Source organism: Cyrtonyx montezumae, unplaced genomic scaffold (assembly GCF_038088225.1).
Source record: "Cyrtonyx montezumae isolate F1298 unplaced genomic scaffold, pur_monq_1.0 scaffold_16, whole genome shotgun sequence".
Classification (NCBI taxonomy): domain Eukaryota; kingdom Metazoa; phylum Chordata; class Aves; order Galliformes; family Odontophoridae; genus Cyrtonyx; species Cyrtonyx montezumae.
In genome coordinates this window covers 4871778-4892177 of record NW_027071892.1, presented here as the reverse complement: position 1 = coordinate 4892177, position 20400 = coordinate 4871778, and the positions used below count along the sequence as shown (strand labels likewise).

General features: G+C 48.6%; 1 protein-coding gene across 3 annotated transcripts; it reads left to right on the top strand.

The window, feature by feature from the left end:
- The first annotated feature begins 1953 nt into the window (after window positions 1-1953).
- On the top strand, window positions 1954-18262 carry LUC7L (LUC7 like). Of its 3 annotated transcripts, none has more exons than XM_065732415.1 (11): window positions 1954-2102; window positions 3719-3813; window positions 8055-8153; window positions 8830-8940; window positions 9594-9737; window positions 10159-10335; window positions 11125-11213; window positions 14386-14415; window positions 15299-15463; window positions 16458-16519; window positions 17900-17986. In XM_065732415.1, the coding sequence occupies exons 1-10, from the start codon at window positions 2042-2044 to the stop codon at window positions 16483-16485; spliced, it is 999 nt and encodes a 332-aa protein (XP_065588487.1). In that variant the 5' UTR covers window positions 1954-2041; the 3' UTR covers window positions 16486-16519; window positions 17900-17986. The 3 variants fall into 3 exon arrangements, with proteins under 3 accessions (XP_065588487.1, XP_065588486.1, XP_065588488.1); XM_065732416.1 differs by lacking the exon at window positions 16458-16519 and adding an exon at window positions 2484-2554 and having other exon boundaries at window positions 1957-2102; window positions 17900-18262; XM_065732414.1 differs by lacking the exon at window positions 16458-16519 and having other exon boundaries at window positions 1955-2102; window positions 17900-18262.
- Window positions 18263-20400: the final 2138 nt, after the last annotated feature.

The following is a 20400-nucleotide window of genomic DNA, read 5'->3' as shown; positions in this document are numbered from 1 at the left end:
ATCGGCAGCCCCAGCTGCCAAACTGCCCGCACACTTGTACCGAGGGCTCTTATCTCCCCGCTGATTGGAGGTAAAATCAAGCTTTGTCAAATAGGCGTAAAATTAAATTTCATGCTATTTTGACTCCTGGAGTAGGGATCTTCTGAAGAACACAGTGCTTATCGAGCGGTGCCTGTGCAAACAGAGCTGTGGCTGCAGTGGGTGAACCCTCCGGGCTGCAGCCTCCGAGGGGTCCCACGGTGCTGCTCACCCCCCCATGCAGCTCCAGGTCCCCAGCTGCAGCCCCGTGCTCCCTGCAGACCCCAAGAAGGGTGTGGGTTGGACATCTTGGGGTGTCGGGACGCTTTGGGTGCTGGGGCTGGCATCTCTGTTGGGCAGTGCTGGATGCAGAGAGGGGGACACTGCTGTGAGGAGCGCTGGGCCAGTACCAGGGCAGGGGCAGCACCCAGGTGGTAGCACTGTCACTGAAGACAGGGAGCTGGGCTGCCCCATGTCCCCTCCACGGCCTGGGGCTGTGTTGGTCCAAGCAGGGATGGAGAAGCAGAAGTGACAACAGAGCAGCTTGTGTCTGGAGAAGGCTGCAGTCCTGCTGTGCCATTTCTGTTCCAGCACTGGAACATGATGGTGTGGCCATCCAGGGGGCAGAGTGCACAGGCAGTGACTCGGGATACCTGGGGGACACAGGGTAAACCACATGGGAAACCACATTGGACATGGGAAAACCCACAAGTGACAGACAGAGGACACTCATGGAATGGCTGCCACCCAAACACGGTCCCGTCCCCCTGCTGCAGCCTTTCCTGGGGCTCTCAGGTGGGACACCACGCATTGGGCTTGGGGATGGGCAGACCCTGCTCCAGAGCTATCCTGCTTCTGCCCTGGGGGCTGATGTCAGCTCCTGGTCTGGCCCTGTACCCTGGGGTGAGCTAACCCCTGGCACTGCTGAGGACAGTGCCATCCTGGGCATGGCCGTCACCCCACCCTACCATGCATGTGGGGACCAAGCTGGGGTCTCAGCCCCACCCATGCCCCACTGTGCTGCTGTCCCTCCCCACACACTCCCGGGGGGGCAGCAGGTCCCGCCCAGGCACTGCTGGGCAAACACGGCCAGCGGGAGCTGATAAGCCACGGGCAGCCTTCGATCTGCCACCTGATGTCACCCGCTGCCACTGCTGCCTGTGAGGTACAGCCTGGCACGGCTTGGCACAGCATGGCATGGTTTGGTAGGGCCTGGTGCAGCCTGCCACAGCCCAGTATGGCCTGGTAGAGCCTGGCACAGATTGATGCAGCTCAGCAGGGCCTGACATGGCTCAGCACAGCCTGGCACAGGTTGGTATGGCATGAGCTGGCAGTGCTCAGTACTGGCTGGCCTGGACTGGCACAGCCTGGCTGGACTTGCTCCAACACAGCCTGGTTGGGCTCGGTGTGGCATGGGGGGGCCTGGCATAGGTTGGTGCAGCTTGAAAGGGTCTGACACAGCTCAGCACGGCCTGGCACAGGTTGGTGCAGCTCAGCAGGGTCTGACATGGCTCAGCACAGCCTGGTACGGGTTGGTGCAGCTCAGCAGGGTCTGACATGGCTCAGCACACCCTGGCACAGGTTGGTATGGCATGAGCTGGCAGTGCTCAGTACTGTCTGGCCGGGACTGGCACAGCCCGGCCCGGTACAGCTCAGCACAGCCTGGCATGGCCTGGTAGAGCCCAGCACAGCACGGCACAGTACAGCTCAGCGAAGCCTGGCGCAGCTTGGCGCAGCTCCAAAGGGCCCGACAGGGCTCAGCACGGCCTGCTCCAAGTTCAGTTTGGCAGCGTACGACCCGGCAGCGCTCAGTACACCCCGGCAGGGCTTGTCCCGGCCCGGCCCACTCTGGCACGGCGCGCAGGACTACAGGTCCCGGCATGCCGCGCGCCGCCGGGAGGGGCCGCTTCCGCCCAGCGCCCGCCGCGCGTCGCCGCCGCCGAGGTGGGAGCCGCAGCCGAGGCCGCCGCCGCCGCCTCTCCCTTAATCCCACCGCGCTCCGCGGCCCGGCCCCGCGCCCGCCATGTCGGCCCAGGCGCAGATGCGGGCCCTGCTGGACCAGCTGATGGGCACGGCCCGGGACGGTGAGTAGGGGCGGGCGGGGCCTGCAAGGAGCCGCGGCCTGGCGGCCGCGCGGGGCCCGCTCCGCCCGCGGCCCTCGGGCTGGGGCTGGGGGCCGCGGGGTGGGGGGGGCCGCCTCGCCCTGCCCCGCTGTGCCCGTGCGCGTCGGACCGTAGGTAGGTGCGGCGCCGGGAGCCCCGCGGCGGTGCGCGGTGCGATCCGTATCGCTAAAAGCCGTCCGGCGCCTTGTAGCGGGGCTGCTCAGGTCCTTTGCACTTTGTTTCGTAAGTGAATGAGCGCCTTTCTCTCTCTCTTTCGTGTGTTGAAGTTGCTGTTGAATTGCTTCCCATATTTTTATTTCATACAAACTGAACAATTGTGGCCCCTCTATTTTATTTATAAAGGTTCAGTGTATCTTTGCCTGCCTACATCAATCTGCAAGGGAGTTGCAGAAAAGCCTCATGTTCATCGAGCCGTGAGTCACAACCAATTTTTAAAGCTGTTATAACAAAAAAAAAAAAAAAGAAAAAAAAAGAAAAAAAAAAGAAAAACCGAAAAAAAGTGTTTACTTTTTTTTTTTTTTCCCACCAGTAACTTTACAACCGTAGCTTAGAAAGAAAGAAAGAGAAAATGAAACCCATTTTCAGTAGACACGACGTAATTCCTGGGTGCTTGCAAACCCTGTTCATACTGAGTGTTACACGTGCCTGTGTCATATACACAGCTTGGCTTTAACCATTACCACTTTGCCTTTACTTTTATGTATCATTCCCCTGACTTCCTTACTGCAGGTGTGGGCAAGAAAGCTTTTCCTTTAAAACTTTTCAACAGTGGGCATAAAATTCTGCAGCTGAGGTCTTGAAGAATGCAGATGGGTATAGTATATGTTGGAGCTCGCAGTGTGTATTGACTAACTTTGTTTCTTTTCTTTTCTTGATTTAATTTTAATTATTATTATTTTTTTTTTCTTTTCTGATATTGTCTTGTTTAAGTGGCTCCTGAGTGTCTCCTGAGGGCGGGAGGAGGGTGGGAAGTGCTCTTCATGGTCTGGGCTGACACCTATGAGATGCAGCATTTCACGGCCTTGGAAAACACACTGCAGACTTGATGTTGAGACCGAATGGACTGATGTCTTAATCATCAGATTAGCAAATAGCAGTTGCCTATAAAAGGAATTAAAAAGAAACCAAACCTAACCCAGCCATCCAGCACAGCCTTGCTTTGTGATTCATGGCCCTCTGCTAGCTTGGGTTTCAGTATCTCCTGCCCCTTCGTTACAGCAAAATAAAAGGGGGATAAAAACAACCGAAAGCGTTGGCTCTGAGCCAGACTGTCTGTCTCCTTTTGCTCTTTGGGCTGTGTGTTCTCTTGATGTGGATGACAGGCTGTGGACGTTACTTGGCTTGCCAACGCTGTGTTTAACACGGTGTGTGATGAGTAAATGCTGAAATGGTGTTTGTGGCCGATTACAAGTTTTCCAGAATGCCCTGTTACCCTCTAAGCTTTTCCAAGTAATTCTGGGGAGCAGGGACACCAAGTATTTTAATCTGCATATTGAGGCCAGGTGATCGTACTGACATGCTTGTTCTCCTATCAATGTTCTAATGTCTCCTTATTTAAAACCACAAATGAATTTCAGGAGATGAAACCAGACAAAGGGTGAAGTTTACAGATGATCGTGTCTGCAAGAGCCACCTCCTGGATTGCTGTCCTCACGATATCCTGGCAGGAACAGTAAGTATTCCTCTGGAATAAGGAATTCTGGTAAGGCAGAAGTTGGCACAGCTCTTCAGGGCTCCTCTTTATCACCCAAAGTAACTTCTAGGAGATGCAGCCTGAAAAACCACACTTCCCTTGCCATAGGAGCAGGCAGCAAATTTCAGTTTCCATGCTGCCTTTGGAACCACCACAGTCAGGTGTGCTCAGAATACATCTACACTGCTTTTTCTGTCACAGTTGATGTGAAGTTGCAAGATCATTTCTTTTTTAACAGCTTGTGACAGTTAGAGCATGAAGCTTGGCCTGCGGGGGATCGATGACTCCTAGCCTAGAGGAGCCAACCTGCTGTCCAGGGTGCTGTAGTTCACCTCTGCATCTTCAGCTCAGCAGACCTCACGAGCTGCAGTCATCCTCAGCCCTCAGAGCTTTTCAGTCTCCTTTTTTAAACCAGGTGTTATTCTTCTGGTGGAATTTCAGCTTTTTCATCATGAAGGGTTGGCATGCTAATGGCAGGTTACAGCTCAGGCTGGCTTTGTCTTTACTTTGTTGTTGTGAGCAGTATGTCACTCTGCCTGACTGGTTTAAAACAGTTGGGACAGCTTCTTTCACTGGTGCCCTCTGGGTATACAGCTGGCTAAATTTCAGAGGTTTGGCTCAGATGTTCTCTGCGAGAGCAGAAGGTGATGTAACAATGAGATGTTGTGGAGTAAGATTCAGTCCCCGGATGAAAGATGCAGTCCAGCTTTCATAAGATACCAAAGGCATACACTGTTTATTACTGTATTACTTAATTGCAAGATGGAAATGAATAACGTTGTTTGTCACCAAATGCTGTGACATTTCATGTTGTCCATCCATTTAAGAGGGTTTTTTTAAACTGTAGTCATTGCTTATGGCCCTTTACTTTGTTATTTCACGAGCTGGGGTTTGACACATGGGTTCCCAGCAGAGAGGAGAGCTGACATTACACTGCTGTGATGGCCAAGCAGCATGGCAGAGCTAGCTTTACCAAGCACTGCCTTGGCTCTGAGCAGGCAGACTTCAGCTTCTGAATGGCTGTTGCTGCAGAGTAGATCTGGAAGAATGAAGTACAGATCTCTGTGTTTCTGAAGTGTCCAAAGGGATGCAGGGCCATGTTTGGAAGCTCAAATGTATTTTCCATCACTGCGTCAGCCTCCGTGTCACCTTCTGTTTAAGGACTTTAAAGCTTCTGAAATCACTTCTGCACACTCCCATTCTTTGTGTGAGCCAAGGTGGGCTAGGGTGTATTTTTTGAATGTAGGACTTGTTTTGGGAGCCTGGATGTGGTTTGAAGACGTGTGGTGCCTTCCACCTCTTCTGGCATTTCTCCAGCAGAAAGCTGATGGTAGTTTGAAGGGGTTGGATGAAGCAGTGTGTGTAACTGTTGCAGCTGGTGACAAGACAGAGGAAGCCTGGGGTGCTAAGTGCATTCTAAATGTGCTGGGTTGGAGGAGCACCCAGGAGCAAGGAAAACTGCTGCTGCACAGGTGATCTCGTGGTGGCCTCTGCACTGCTATCAGTAGATTCTTGGGGGTAAGAAAATGCATCGGTGCCACAGGTCTGTTTGGAGAGAGCATGCCAGGTCTGGAACAGGATCAGCAGTTCAGCAGTCAGCACTGCCAGCACAGAACGAATCACGGCAGGCTTTCGTTGTGCATCCAGACAGTTTTATTGGCATCTTATGGTGCTGTATTAATGAAGCAGCTGCATGGGTGAATCTGCCTTAACTGGATGGGATAACATCCATCTCTGGATGTGTGTTATTGCAGAAATCAGGATATTGGACCTTGGCAACTACCAACAGGTGTTCCAAGCTTTCTGGTAATGATTGTGATGCATCCTTCCCCTGGAAGGCAGTGTTACTGCTGCATCCTTTGTGTATGCAGCTGATTTTTAGTGGGAGGCTGGTTGGAGGAGAGCATGGAACTGGATCTGGTCAGTAGCAGTGCTCAGTGAAATGTGATCACATCTCTCTTGCTGACCTTCAGGTGCAGGGTAAAAGAAGCCCAGATTTTGAAGAACTTTCTGGAATGTTCCTGACAGCTGCAGAAGACACCTTTGCTTTGTTTAGGTGGTCCAGTGTGCCTGGGTGTAAGGGCTCTATTGTTGAGAGCTGAAATCTGTAGGTTGGAGGATTGCTTCGTGGGTGTCTGTGCTCCTGTTTTTTTGGGTTTGGCAAATCATTAGAGCCATGATTACATCTGAAGAATGTTCCTCATGTAAGGAGACTTGGTGAATTAGTAGTTCAGCAGAGGTGCTTAGAGAGAGACCTCAGGAAGTGGATTGTGCAGCAGTCATGAGAGGGATTAATTACCACTGGCATCTAAACATGTTCAGTCTGTTTCTGAGTGGGGAGTCAGACTTAGGCTCTACCATCTTCAGTACTTGTGTCACTGACCAGCCGTGGGTATTGACTGGAGCAAGACATGATCCCTGCTGGAAAGTATGAGTATTTGGTGCCAGGCCTCCCTGATGACATAGGAGTGGTCTTTGAAACTGAAAGGTTAGTGATCTTACCTGAGGAGAATAATAGATGAAGAAATCTCCACACATAGAGGTCGCAGTGAAGGATCTGAAGGAAGACCTGAGGTTTGCATGCCAACAAAACCTGGATGTTCTCCCTTGGCAGAAGAGATAAGAGACTTTCTGCCTTTTAATAAAAAGTGAGAAGAACGCAGAGTGTGGTGGCTCTTCTGAAGCCTTCTGCTGGACCCCCTTCTCTAAAGTGGAGCGAGTGGCTCAGCTTGCCAGAAGAGTTCAGACGAGATAACCTATGATCTTTAACAGTCTTGTGGAGTATTGCTCTTTTTCCCTATACTGCAAAGAGATTGCAGTAGAATAACTATAAGAGTAAAAAATAGAGGTCATATAATGCTCTAATGTACTAAGCACTGTTCCTGGTTGCAGTATCAGTGCCTGCTGTTGGGCTCCCATTTCTGGTAAATGTGAGCCAAGTGGATGAGACTAAATAGTGACAAGTCATCTTGAATTATGAGGATAGTTAACGCAGGGAACTGCTGGGACCCAGGCATTACATGCTGGAGGTTTCTTTGATGGCTTTGCTTCATTCATAGCACTTCCACTGCTGCTGTTGGAACACATTGCTTCGTAATGTGTCCTTGGCAACCCCCAGCTTTACTTCGGGGTGACGTGCAGGGACTCTGCATTGGTCTCAGTGGGGCTGTTTAGCTTTTCCTGCAGTGAGCTGACACCTGTGGTTGTGTAGGTTTTTTTAACTTGATGTTGATGGCCAGAAGAGGAGTGCTGCTGGGGTGTTCCTTGTGAGCCAGCGTGTATCCTGCTGCTTGTGCTGCTCCTTGTGGCCCAAGCTCAGGCCTTTTGTTGTTTTGACTTTCAAAAATGGCATGTTCTTTTTCTGTTTTAAGAACAGAGAAATATTCTCTGTTGCCTATTGATAACGCAAATGCAATTTCCATGTTTTGAGAGCATAATTCAGTTATTTGGCCATTAGCTATTAGGCTTGGGGAAAACCAGCAGATTTAAAGAGCATTATCTGCAGTGGAAGTGAATAGCAGCATGCAAGTCAGGGTTTTCCAGGAAAGGAGATGTTCTCATAGAGACACCAAAATGACCTTATGCACAGGAATTAGCTTTGAAATGATGGGTTTACAGTCCCAGCAGCAGCTGAAAGCAGGAAGGGCTAGCTGCAGAGTTAGGATCTGCTGTAGCTGAGCATGGGGTTGTGTTTTCCTACTGGCCATACCCCTCCTTACTGTAAATCCCCTTGTCCTTGCTAGGAAGCATTCCATCTGTGGTTTGCCATCTTTTGGTGTGCTTTCAAGGCTCTTTCTGATACGGATACACTCTTTTTGTGTGAGGTTTAAACTTAGGGTACACAGCTATGGGCTGTGCTGTAGCTTCTAAACAGGAGGTGTTTGTAGTTGGTGTCTGTTGAAGGAGCTCCTACTGCAGCTTGCTGTGCCTTCCCAGCTCCCTCCCAGCAGTTTCCAAGGTTGTGCTGTGACCTAAAGCAGGAGTACTTCTGGACTTAAATTATTCGAGGTGCTTTGATACTGTCCCAAGGACTCCTAGAGAAGCAGTTCTGGCAAACATGTGGTTCTTCTGGCTAGTTCTGTTACTGACAGGTTGAGAGGAAGCTCTTCTTCCCAAAGAAGTTTTACTTTGATACGATAAGCTTTTCAGGAGTTAATTGTTTTCAGCTTCATACCTTAATGGAGTTTTCTTACATGTATTTTCCTTTTTCTTTTAAACAGAGAATGGACCTGGGAGAGTGTACAAAGATCCATGATTTGGCACTGAGAGCAGATTATGAGATTGCAAGTAAAGAGAGAGACCTGTTTTTTGAGCTGGATGTAAGTATGGGGATTGTTTTTGTTAGTTTTTGTGGAAACTGCCTCCTGAAGTTGGCTGAGTGATGGAACTTTGTGGCTGTTTCAGCTAACTGTGTTATTTGATCCATTGTCTGCCAGAAATGTGTTGGCCCTTCCCACATATCATCTCGATGCTGACTTGAAATTGTAAAATTAATTATGACTCTTGTAACCAAACTAGTGCAACTGGCTGGGGGGCTCTTTGGGCATTCCTTGCATCCCACAGCTGCTGCTCTGTAGCAGGTTATTGTAACCTTGTGGCCTGTCCCAGAAGGGGAAGGAATGTTACAAGCCTTTTGCTCGGTTTTGCTTTTGGCCTCATTTAGCTTTCTGTGGTGAAACAAGTCAAGTGGAAGAACATTTTTCCTTGTTTCGTGCAGTGCTCTTATGGTTACATCTGTTGCTCAAGCATCGAAAGTTGCAGTGCAAAGCTGTGGCTGTGTCAGCATCCTAATGCATGTTAAAGGATCCATGGCAGGTTCCACATAGGTGACAGACATAAGGGCAGGGAACAAATTTTACTTTTTCTGCTTGGTGTTGTATGTGTTTTCTCAAGGCCTCCATTTTTGAGGTTGGTTGTACAGTGTGTATGGATTGCACCCCCTAGCTGCTGGCTGTGGGTCTGACATGAAGGACATCTTGATTCACCATTCTTTAGGCTATGGATCACCTGGAATCCTTCATTGCTGAGTGTGACAGGAGGACAGAGCTGGCCAAGAAACGCCTGGCTGAGACACAGGAAGAGATCAGTGCTGAAGTGTCTGCAAAGGTATAGTCCTCTCATTTAAACTTTGTTCTGAAAGTCTGTGTGAGAGCACTGATGTTCTGTTGTCGCTTGACACTGGGAAGCTAGGTTCAGTGAAGGCTTTGTGGATACCAGCCAGCATTGTCAAATGCTACTCTGGTTGTCCTTGTAATAAACTTGGTTCAAAGGGCCATAGTAAGGTGAAATATCAACTCTAAATGTTGCTTAATCGTGGCTTTGAAGTAATACAGGTTTTCCCCTCCTGTAAATCCATCCCATAATCATTGTCTTTCCATGTAGCAAAGGCTCCTGTGGTTTCCTTTTTGGGAACTTCTTTCACTGGGGCAATACAAAACATTTCTGAAGCTGGATTTGTGGCATCTTTCGTGTCCTCTAAGCCAGGAATGTGCCACTGTTTGCAGCTGAGCTGATGATGTCCTGTCTGTGTGTATTTTCACCCTTCACTGTCTGTCTGTGCCTGCACTGCCCACAGTGGGCACACCAATCCTTTTTTTGTTGAGACTTCGGAAGTTTTACAGTCATCTTCCAATGACAGCTCATGCTACCAGTGCACATTTTTAGTTTTTTAAGAGAAAAAAGTAGTTGTCCTGCAATCTTTATTAAGATTTTTGTCTTATAAAGAAAAAAAGAATAATTAAAACAACTGTTTCCTTTAGGCAGAGAAGGTACATGAACTGAATGAAGACATTGGAAAGCTCCTAGCTAAAGCAGAACAGTTGGGAGCTGAAGGGAATGTTGATGAGTCTCAGAAGATCCTGATGGAAGTGGAAAAAGTCCGAGCAAAAAAGAAAGAGGCAGAGGTATGGCCTTGGTTGTCCTGTGACATGTGGTAGGTGATTGAATTGGGCTGAGTCTGTCACAAACACCTGGGTGCTTCCTGCCTCTTTTTCTATTTCTCCACCACCTCCTCTTTCAGTGTCAACAGTGTGAGCAGCTGGCACTGCAGTGTGATAAATGAAGAAAAGCTTTGTAGAAACTTTTACCTGGTGAAGAGAGATGACTGGGGGGAGGTGTCAGTTCTTCTGAAATGTTTGGTCAATGTTTAGTTACCTGCAGGGATGGAATGTGCCATTAGCTGTGCTCACAGTGTTTTGTATGGTACCTCCTTTATACTGAGGGTGCTTTTAATGATCCTGGATAGCATCAGGGCAGTACTTTGCAGGACTTTCCTTGGAGGGTCATAACTGATGTTTACCTGTATTTTTTTTGGTCTTCTTTCAGGAGGAATACCGAAATTCAATGCCTGCATCCAGCTTCCAACAGCAAAAGCTGCGTGTGTGTGAAGTCTGTTCAGCATATCTTGGTCTCCATGACAATGACCGGCGTCTTGCTGACCACTTTGGAGGCAAATTGCACTTGGGTTTCATTCAGATTCGTGAGAAGCTGGATCAGCTGAGGGTAATGTTGTCTGTTTAAAGCCTTCTCCTTCAGGTTCTAAAGGCGTTCGGTATGCACATTAAGTTCATACAGAATTCTTTGCAGAATGCTTATGTAAACCCAGAAATTTCTGATGTCAGAACCTCTGAAACTTCAAATTCAGGTTTGCTTAGCCCTGTCTTGGGTTCTGTTATGCAGTTTCTGTGTAACTAAAGTTGTTCTGTTAAGAGTTAGTCAGACCATTGCTGTAATTTCTTCTTTTAAATACATGTGACTGTACCAATGGTCTTTTCCACTGGTTTGGCTGAAATTTGTTACTCTTTTGTGTTATTTTTGACTATTGAAGGGTACTTTGGGTTCTTTCATTGAATGCTTTAACTGGAGTTTCATAATAGTGCTGTCAGTGACAAAGGTCTCCAGTAGCTGCAGTGTTGAAGTTTTCTGGAAGGGTTTGTCATGGAATTGCTTTATTGGCCGTGCTTGCAAACTGGAACCCTCACTCAGCTCAAGTAAGAGCTGTTGTTTCTGTGCTGTATTTGTTTTGAGGTCAGTACCTTCACTGTTCTATTGTGTTTGTGAGCGTGGCGAGACAGCCCCTTGCCTCACAGTGCACAGCTTTATTTCTTAGAGCACAGGCACTCAGAGCAGTGTATGGAGCAATGTTTCTTGTGCCAGTGGACGTTAGTGAAGTTGATAGTGAACCTTGATAAAGGTCTTGGCTAGCAGATAGAACGCAGTGAGCCTATCTTTGCCTTACTGCCTGAGCCAGCAGACCTTTCTGACGTGTTACTGTATTGAATGTTTTTCTAGAAAACAGTGGCAGAAAAGCAAGAGAAGAGAAACCAGGATCGTTTGAGGCGGAGGGAAGAGAGGGAACGAGAGGAGAGAATGGGCAGGCGGTAAGTGAAAGTTCCTAACTGTTTTGTGAAGTTGGTTTTGAAATAGTCTGATTTCTTAGTTCTGAGTACTGCAGGAAAGCAGCATCTGTTGGTGCACCAGCTGTTGGGCATGCTCTGGATGCTGTGTGAGCACCTTGGCGTTCAAATAAAAATGAAAACAAATGCACAGAATCCCCACATTAGAGTGACTGTAACCTCCACTGTCTGAAAGATAGAAGCTCAGAAGATAAGTAGTCTTCAGGCTTCTATTGGTCTAGTTCCTGTCTCTTGGAGTCTGGATGAAGTGACTTCACTGAGTGATCCAGATGGGAAGATTTAACATGATTGCTCAGATGGCTCTACTAGTACTAAAATTCCCTGCACGACCCTCCTTTCTTCAAGACTGGGAGGTGATAGCAGAGTGGAACCTAGTACTTGTGAGCCCACATAGCAAGCTGCCTCTTTTATTCAGAAAGTTTTCTACAGCAACAGCAAGGTACTTCTGGTGCAGTTTGGAGAATGCTTCCCAGGACATCCTCAGGCATCTCAAGGAGTGGCTGCTTCTGATGTTCATGGCTATATGTGCCACTTTCTGCTCATGTGTGTATAATCCTTGAGCTGTGGGAGTGGCTACATTGTTGGTATTCTTGTGACAAGCTTCTTGCCTGCTGAACTGGAAAAACTGATTCTTCCATGTGCGTAAATGACTCAGTTAAACAGCGTGGTGTGAAGAGGGTGGTGATTTGCAGTGGTCATATAAAGGAAGTGGCTGAATAGGAGTGCTGTTTTTGTTGTCAAAGCACTTCCCCAGTACCTTGGTATGTCTCACCTCACAATCTTGTACTTCATGAATCCAGAAAGGCATATTGCTGCCCATGGAGAGCTCTTTTTTGATGTCAGCTGAGGAGTGCTTCAGCCATCTGGCTGTGAGGTGTTTGAGATGCATGACCACGGTATGCCTGTGGATGTACATTTCTGGAAATGCTAGCAAACAGGTACCAGAACTGAGGCAGCTTTGTTTCCTGTGGTCTGTGGCTTGGTGGTTTTAGTGTTTTGTGAAGATTTATGTCCCAAATTACCGTGCATTCTCTGCTTAGGGTGTTTTATAAGGGTTCCCTCTTGGCGTGGATTGCCTGGTGTCAGAGCAAGTGCTAGTTCATGTTGCAGCTTTCTACTGAACTGGAGAGCTTTATGAAGAGCCTCTCTCAACTTTCTGGCCTCTGTGCAAGGTTGCCAGCAGTACAGTTGTGCTTGGGAGCTGCAGAATGAGGAACTGTCCCCAAATGAAGGGGTGAGACAAAAGGGACTGATTTATGTTGGTGTGGAGAAAGAGATGGAAATGGAACAAGAAGTATCCTCCCATGCAGCTGCTTTGTGACACACTCTTCTGATCTAGTGTTACTGTTTTGAGTTGGCTGACTTCTTGCTGGCTTGCTGTTGGATTGCTGTTGGATTTTGCACTACTCCACTCTGTGTGGAGATGTCTCTGTGCTCTTCTATTCAGATGCCAAAGGAAATGATGTTATAGTGGAGCCAGGAGTGATGTATAGAGGAAGTCAGATTGTTTTCCTCTCCAAAATGAGAACTTGACCCAAAGAAGGAAAAGTTTTCCCAGTGGGTACTGGGATGAGAGCTCAGATTTCTTGATTTCTAAGTACCCATTCCTCTGGATGGTGTGTGCTGCCATGCTTATAGGGGTGTTTCTCCATCAAAAACACATAAATGACTTCAACTGACTTACGAGACTGCTCAAGCAGAGCTTCATACTTAAGGAACCACTTAAAACTTGGTCCTTCATAACTCTTATGTCTTCTTGTACACTATCTCTGTAGTGTTGTCCAGTAAGAGGAACAATACCACTGGATTTTGAGAAGTCTTGGTGACTTACAGGCACTGTGAGATGTCATGGAAGCCTGTAGACGGGTTTGTAAAACTGTAACTCCTGTAGACTTAATTTGGTTGTCAAATAAACTGATTTCCATATAGGAATGAGTGAACTGTCTTGTCACCCGTAGTGGTAAATAAAGACAGTTCTGTGTTGTTTGGTGTTGCTGGTGACTCGGTGAGCTCTTCAGACTGAAATTCTCTGGGGTGCTGGCATTCTTGGAAGTGCAGACTTTGATGTTTGTTTGCTGAGTACATCAGCAAGCAAGAGTGCCTTGGAATTGCCAGTTGGATTTCCTTTGTAATAAGTTAGGCAAAACACAGATAATGAAACTCACCACATAGCCTCTGTAAGGCAGGGACAAAAAAATGATGGGCAGCCTGTAACTTGGCTGAACAGCAGTCTTCCACGGTTTCCTGTTGTAGTTGAAGTCAGGTTACTAAGGGAAGTCCCTGTTTCCTGAAGTCTAGCACTGCGGAGTGGTTGTCAGGGGTTTATGGTGCACAGTGTTGGGTTTTGAACTGCAGCCAGAGAATGAGGAAGGGCTGAACCTGTCAGGTGTGGGGCAGCTTGAGTGAGGTAGAGGAACGGTGCTTCAGGAGCTGTAAGAGTTCCACCTTTGTTATGTACAGATGTTAAAGCAGATGCTTACTGTTAAGTTGAGCCTGCCGTGGAGGTGCAGGAAAGAATGAGACCTGGATAATTCTGCTCAGTTTTGATTCATGTAATCTATGGTGAAGAATTTCCAGTGTATCTGTTGCTGTTCAGTAACAGTTTTTCACGTTTGCTTCCTCTTTTTTTCTTCCTACCACATCTTTCCTAAACAGGAAAAAAATAATTGATGGGAACTTCCACTGGAAATTTGTTAAATCCTTGTGATGAGAGAGAGAACACTGCATTTTTCCTTTATTAAAACTATTTCTTTTTTTCAATGTGCAACCACCTCTAAGGAACCAAAATGAGAACGCTGTTCAGTCCCTAGCTCACACTGACTGGAGAGTGGCAGTTTTTCATGAAAATATTCATCTAGTTGATGTTACACTGCAGAGGGTAAATTGAAAGCTGGAAAGGTGTGTTGTAATATTGTATTAACAGAGGATTGGTTGTTAGATCCTTCCTGCTTGGACAGAAAGCTCTTTGTGGAGTCAAGAAACTGTCCCAGCAAGCTCTGTGGGAACTGGTGCTTCTGTCTTACTGTGTAAATTTTGCTCCTGTTGAGAGCTGCAAGGGTGAATGGGTTGTTTGATGGGGAGAAAAAGAAACATTAAAAACTATGCTATACCTTCTCTCACTTAACTCTCCTTCTAGGTCTGGATCGAGAAATAGAGATCGTCGAAGGTGAGTGTGCAGTTCTCCCAAATGCCTGTTTGTGTTTTTATGTGGTTACCAAGGTCTCATAAATGGAGTTGATGCTGTGCCTCAGTCTTCTCATTGCAATCCCTGAAAGATATGGGAGCTACTGCTCGGGCACTTCTTCAGTACTGTACAACTGAATGTCACCAGCTGGGCTGGAAGTCAGCTGTGGGCAAGCCCAGCCAGAGAAAGGGAGCTGTGTGCTCTGTGCTTCCAGCCCAAGAATGCACTCAGTGTCTTTTCCAGTGATTGTCTCATATACTTTGATAGTTCTTATGTCTGAAATGTATCTGTTATGTATAGTACCTCCAATGTAAAAATACAGAGATTTGTTATTAAAGCCCCCATCTCTGTGAAGAGCTTGCCTTAATGGTATGACAGCATTCTATAAGTGATCATGTGCCTTGATCTTCTCTACTTTTCACGTATATGTTGGCACCTTTTATTTTGTTTTTAGAGCAGATGGAAACAAATCTGCTTTGAAAGTGTAGTGTTTTCACGGGGGGTGCTCTTTTCTGCAGGGGGGTGCTCTTTTCTGCAGACATGAAGGTTATGGCAGTTTCACATATGACTTCCTTCTTCAGCCAAAGTGAGGCCTGTGTCACAGTTGCTCTGCTCTAGGCATCAACACGTCAGCGGTGGGAGCAGTTGTTCATAAGCTTCCCAGCAACTGGAGTTTGCCCACTGGTATTTTGTCAGTAGCTCCCTTCACCCTGCGGGTGATTTGCTTTCTGTGTCGGCAGGGATGGGGTGAGGGCCGATGCTTTGGATCCCTGTTAGCCTGGAATGCCTGAGAGATGAGCACAGGTACACAGATGAGATGCGCTGGCCTATTTCTTGAACCTGAGGCAGTCTGTACCCTCCTCAGATCACGGTCTCGGGACAGGAGGCGAAGACGCTCGAGGTCAGCGTCCCGCGAGCGGCGGAAGTCTCGCTCCAGGTCTCGAGACCGACACAGACGTCACCGGAGCCGCTCCCGCAGCCACAGCAGAGGTCACCGACGGGGGTCCAGAGACAGGAGTTCGAAACACAAGTATGTATTCCTCTGCAAAGGGGAGTCCCTGACATCAGTGAGCCTCCTCTGATTCCTTAGAGTGGGCAGGAGTAGGAGCGCTTTGTCAAGCTGGGAGCTACAGTGTGCTGTATTGGTTCCTGAGCCAAAGCAGTATTTCCCAGTGGCAGTTTGTAGATGCTCTCACATGAGAGCAGTAACTGTAGAGCAAGGTCCCAGCTTAAGAGCACAGTCTAGGAGATAGGACTGTCATTCTCTGATCTGCAGTGCTGAACTTTGGGGAAGTGCTGATGCTCACGCAGCCTCCCTGGGTGTGTAAAAGCCAAGTAACAGGCAGTGTTTGGTATCAGATTTCTTTGGTTGTCTTCTGCTACCCAGCTTCTTGCCTTTAGAGGCATGGGGAAGAGAAGTATATGATTTGGGAACTAAGGGAAGTATTCTGTTAGCATTCAAGAATGCTGGTTGAGAGTTCTTAGAAATCTTTGTTGATGGAGGGAGAAAATACAGCTGGAAGGAGGAGTGTACCATTCTCCTGTCACCAAAGAGAAATCCTGTGCTCTTAAAAATGGCTTTAAGTCTCCTCTGAGACTCAGCAAAACACCCACTGTGTTGGAGGAAAGATGAAGCAAGCCTATATATGTAGTTGTAATAGCAAGACTGAAATGAAATGTTGCATTTCCCTGCAAGCTTTCTGAGCCTGGGAGCAAGTATATAACCAGGTTAGATCTAGCCTTTATTTTAGTGCTGTGTTAGTAGGGGGAGCACTTTAGCAGTGTCTTGTCTGATTAGGCACCACCACTAGAATACACTTCTAGAAACAAACCTGCTGTTGTGTTTTGTGTCATTTGAGTTAAACAGGTCTTAAAGACACCTGATGAATGGGAGGGGAATAATGGTCTGAAAAAGATATGTCTGTTAATAACTGAGGGGAGGGGGTGCTGTAAATACTGTTGATTCTCCAATGGCTGAGATACTAAAGTCCTTTTTTAAATCTGTCTTGAACATGAAAAAAAAGAAAAGAAGTTTGGACAATTAGGAAGTGAGGAAGACCCTGTAATAACTATTACTAAAGAGCAGGTAAGGGATTACTTTGAAAACCTTGAACGCATTCAGATCAGCCCATTGAGGCTGTAGGAGGATTGGCTAGCTGACATACTTCCACAAAATGACTGAGAACTGGGGAGAGGCAAGACAATTTAAGGAAACAAAAGGTGAACAAGAAGAGAAACCCTATTCCCTGAAACAGTGTTGCTTCTGTTTCTACTCTGAGAATTCATGAAATGTACATTCTGGTTCTGCTGGTCTGATGTCTTGCTTCTAGAAGGAAATAGCCCATCACAGGATCTGGAAGTCTTAAGGTAAAAGAGCTGTGGGCAACAGGCAATGTGGGGATGGGAAAAGAGTTGATCAGATCAGACAGACTTGTGTTGTCTCTGTCTTGTGGTGAAATGGCACAGTCTAAGGTAATGAAAATGAAATGGCTCGTGTGATACAGTGGTCTGAAAGGTTTTAATATAATAGTTGTGCAGTAGTTCCAAGCCTTAGAATCAATGTGAGTGAAAGCTGGAATCCGTAAGGTGCCTGCCAGGTCTTCTGCTTACGACTGCAAAGAGACCTTATGTACCAAGTTCTAGAACAGTGTGCTGTGCAGGGTCTCTGAAAGCCTCTGCCTACTTCTGAAGGAGTATGGGCTGCTTAGAGACAGCTAAGGGCCAGCACCTAGTTGATAAGCTGATTTATTTATTTTTTTACAGTTGGCATGAATCATACAGGATAAGAGCTTTCTAAAATTGAACCTAGTATGAAACCCTCTGCTTAATTCTGTGTGGGCTGACACAGCGATGCACTGCTGAAAATCTGTAGCTGTCATTTGGGCAGGCTGTGAAAAGATTTCTCCCTGTTGTGGTTTCTCAGTAAAAATCTGTGTCATCCTGACTTTGAACCCAGGATGCTAAAGACTGCACTTGTCAAGATGCAAAGTGAGGAAAGCTCTGAGCAAGCCTCTGAATCTGAAGAATGCAGTTGGCATTTAAAGCAGTTGAGCAGAAGGCCACTAGCTTAGAGCCTAAGCAAAGCACACTGTAAAAGACAAATAATAATGAGAAACAGATTGGAAGTGCTTTAGTACGGCTCAGTGAACTAAGAAGGGGTCCGGGAACACCATAAGTGTAGCCCTGTGGCTACAGCTATGAAAAGATTACTGCAAGGAGAGACTAACAGGCTGCACAGTGCAGTCAGCACTGCAGAGCTGTGTTCTCTTACATAAAAGCTTGAAGAGACACCAGAGTTTCCATCTTGGGAGACAGTACTCCTGACACTACAGTCCCCAGGCACATTTCTGTAAGAAACCTGTTAGTGCCACGGCCTCGTTAGCAAAGATTTAGCCATTTTTATGTGCATTTTATGTGAATCCTTTCAGTTGTGAAGCATATAGCAATGGTTTGCTTTGTACTTCAGATCTTCTAGGGATCGATCTTCAAGAGAGAAGTCACGAGACAGAGAGAGGAAAGAGAAGAGCTCTTCTGAGAGGCGGCACGAGAGCACAAATGGCAAATCTCGTTCCAAGAGATCAGAAGAGAGAGAAGCTGGCGAGATCTGAACTCAAACGATCTGTGTTGCACTGTAAATAGTCCGATAAACATTCTACACAAAGCCTAAATTTCCCATTTATATTTACTGAATACAACTCATCTTTTGTAGTTTTCAATTTTTATTGTTTGGCAGATAGCTGTGAGTTTGTAGAGACACCGAGTTCCGTACTGTTTAACAGGAGTTTGTTTTAGTAGGAATAAATAAACCTGACGGATCGTTTTCAATTCAGGTCGGCGGTTCCGCGCTGTTTGTCGTGCTGCAATGAACACGGCAGTAGAGGTAGTGCTGTGGTTGGAAACCTGAGCTGCTGTGCTGTTTGTTAACACTTAAGCCCTTTTCAAGAGACCTCCCTGACCCTTTTCACAGTTGGTATGTGAGAACATCAGTAGCACTGGTTCTGACTGGATTCATTTCTTTTTCTTTGCTTGTATGTGTGAAAAGAAATTGAAAAGCTTTTTTTTTTTCCCTCCCTTCTCCTTTTAGTGTTTAGCCAGCTCTTTTTTACATCTCCAGCAGTTGAGCGTTGCCTCGCTATCCCAGCTTAGTCAAGCAGGTGCTGTTTGGTCCCACTCTCAGCTGTTCAGCTTTGTGATGGGGACGGGACCAACTGGAGCACATCTCTAACATCTGTCCAAGGCCATTCCCTGTGTAATGGGTGTAAAAAAAATTGTGCTCGAAGGGAAAGTCTGGATTGATTTCTTGTTTGTAGAGGAGCGGAGCACCGGTTATTCTGCCCGTGTTCTGCGCGCTGCAGTCAGAAAGCAGCCGCCTCGGTGGGTTTTCTGACTTGCAAAGCGCTGGGGCACAGCCCGAGGCGGCTCCGGGAGGGGGCAGGAGCGGCGGCAGCCCCGGGCGCAGAGCGGGCGGGGCCGCGTGCTGTACTGTCATCCCTGTGCCTGTTTCGGAGGGAGGGCGGGCAGAGCTGCAGTGCCCGACCCCGCGGAACCCCGGGGCGGCGTGCGGGCTGGGCCGGCCGGGCTCGCCGTGCTCGGTGCCTCCCGCACCGCGCATCCCGCGGCAGTGCCGCAATGCGCTCGGGCCCTTCTTTCTCTATAACCGCTTCTCGCCTTCGGTTCGCCCCCCAGCCCACCCCACCCCACCCCGGTGTGATGTCCCCGTGCATGTCGCGCCGGGATCTGCTCTGTAGCGTGGCCGGGGCCGCGCTCGCGGTGCCTGTACTGACTGCGCTGTAGCCCCGCGCTGTGCTCGCATTAAAGACGTGTGTTCGTGGCTCTCGCACTCCGCCTCCTTCTTGCGCGTCCCCGCGCTCCGCATGGCGCCCGCGGGAGGGGCGGTGGCGCGCCCCGCGCTCTGACGTCACTTCCGGTCGACGCCGTGCGTGGAACGGAGGCGGAAGTGACGGCGACGGTGGCGGCGTGGTGAGTGCGGAGTGTGGTGGGCGCAGGGCCGGGCTGGGGGGGCCGTGCTGGGGAGCGCCGCTGCCCGCGGCCCCGCTCGGCGTTCTGGGGTGGTGTGGCGGAACCCGACCCCTGCGGGAGACGGCGTCCGGTGGGGCCGCTCCGGCCTGGAGGAGCGCGGCTTGGGAAGGGCCGGTGCCCGCCGCCGGTGCCGCGCTTGCGCTTTAAGGGAAGAAGTGGAGCTCGCGGTGAGCGCTGTCCCGGCGCCCGCTCTCGCTTATGGTCCTCCCCGAGCGGCTCTGGGAGCTGCCCGAGCCCGGATCCCGAAGCTGAAGTGAGGGCTCGCTGCCTTTTGCGCGCACCTCTGGCTCCGGTGCTGCGCTGCTCCCTGTGGCCGAGTTAGTTCGTGCACTGCGACTGGCGGGGGGTCGGGGAGGGGTCCGCACGGTGCCCGGAGCTGAGCTCCGAGTTCCTGGCAGGTAAAGCAGAAAGGAGCCGTCCTCCTCACACGGCTCAGCACAAGCTTTCCAGCGTTATATACGCGTTTCTCCTTTCCTGGGCAGGTCATGGGCTCGGGCTGCAGGCATGAAGTAGAGCGTTTCTTGTAGAAGAGAACATATTTCAGTGTGTGCAGCTGGACTCTTTATTTCCTGCCGTTTTTTCCTTATTTTGGAAAAATGAAAACTGTGTTGAGAGTCCCAGGCCCCAAGCAGAGGGCAGTGCAGTGCCCAGCCCTGGTCCTGGGCTGCAGGCTGTGTGCATCCACAGGACTGGGAGCCAGGTGTGTGGCTGGGATGGCCCAGGAGCCATGGGCTTACCTGCATGTGCTGTAAGACACGGGGCAAGAAAAATCGATTCAGTTCTGGGGGGAAAATCGGGTCTGTCCTGAAGATAGCTGATAATGACAGCAGCAGGTGGAAAAAGGCCATTACTTCATGCCACCACGTGCCTTGCTTATCAGTGGCACCAGAGAGCCAGTGGGCAGCAAGGAATCTGACCTGCGTGTTA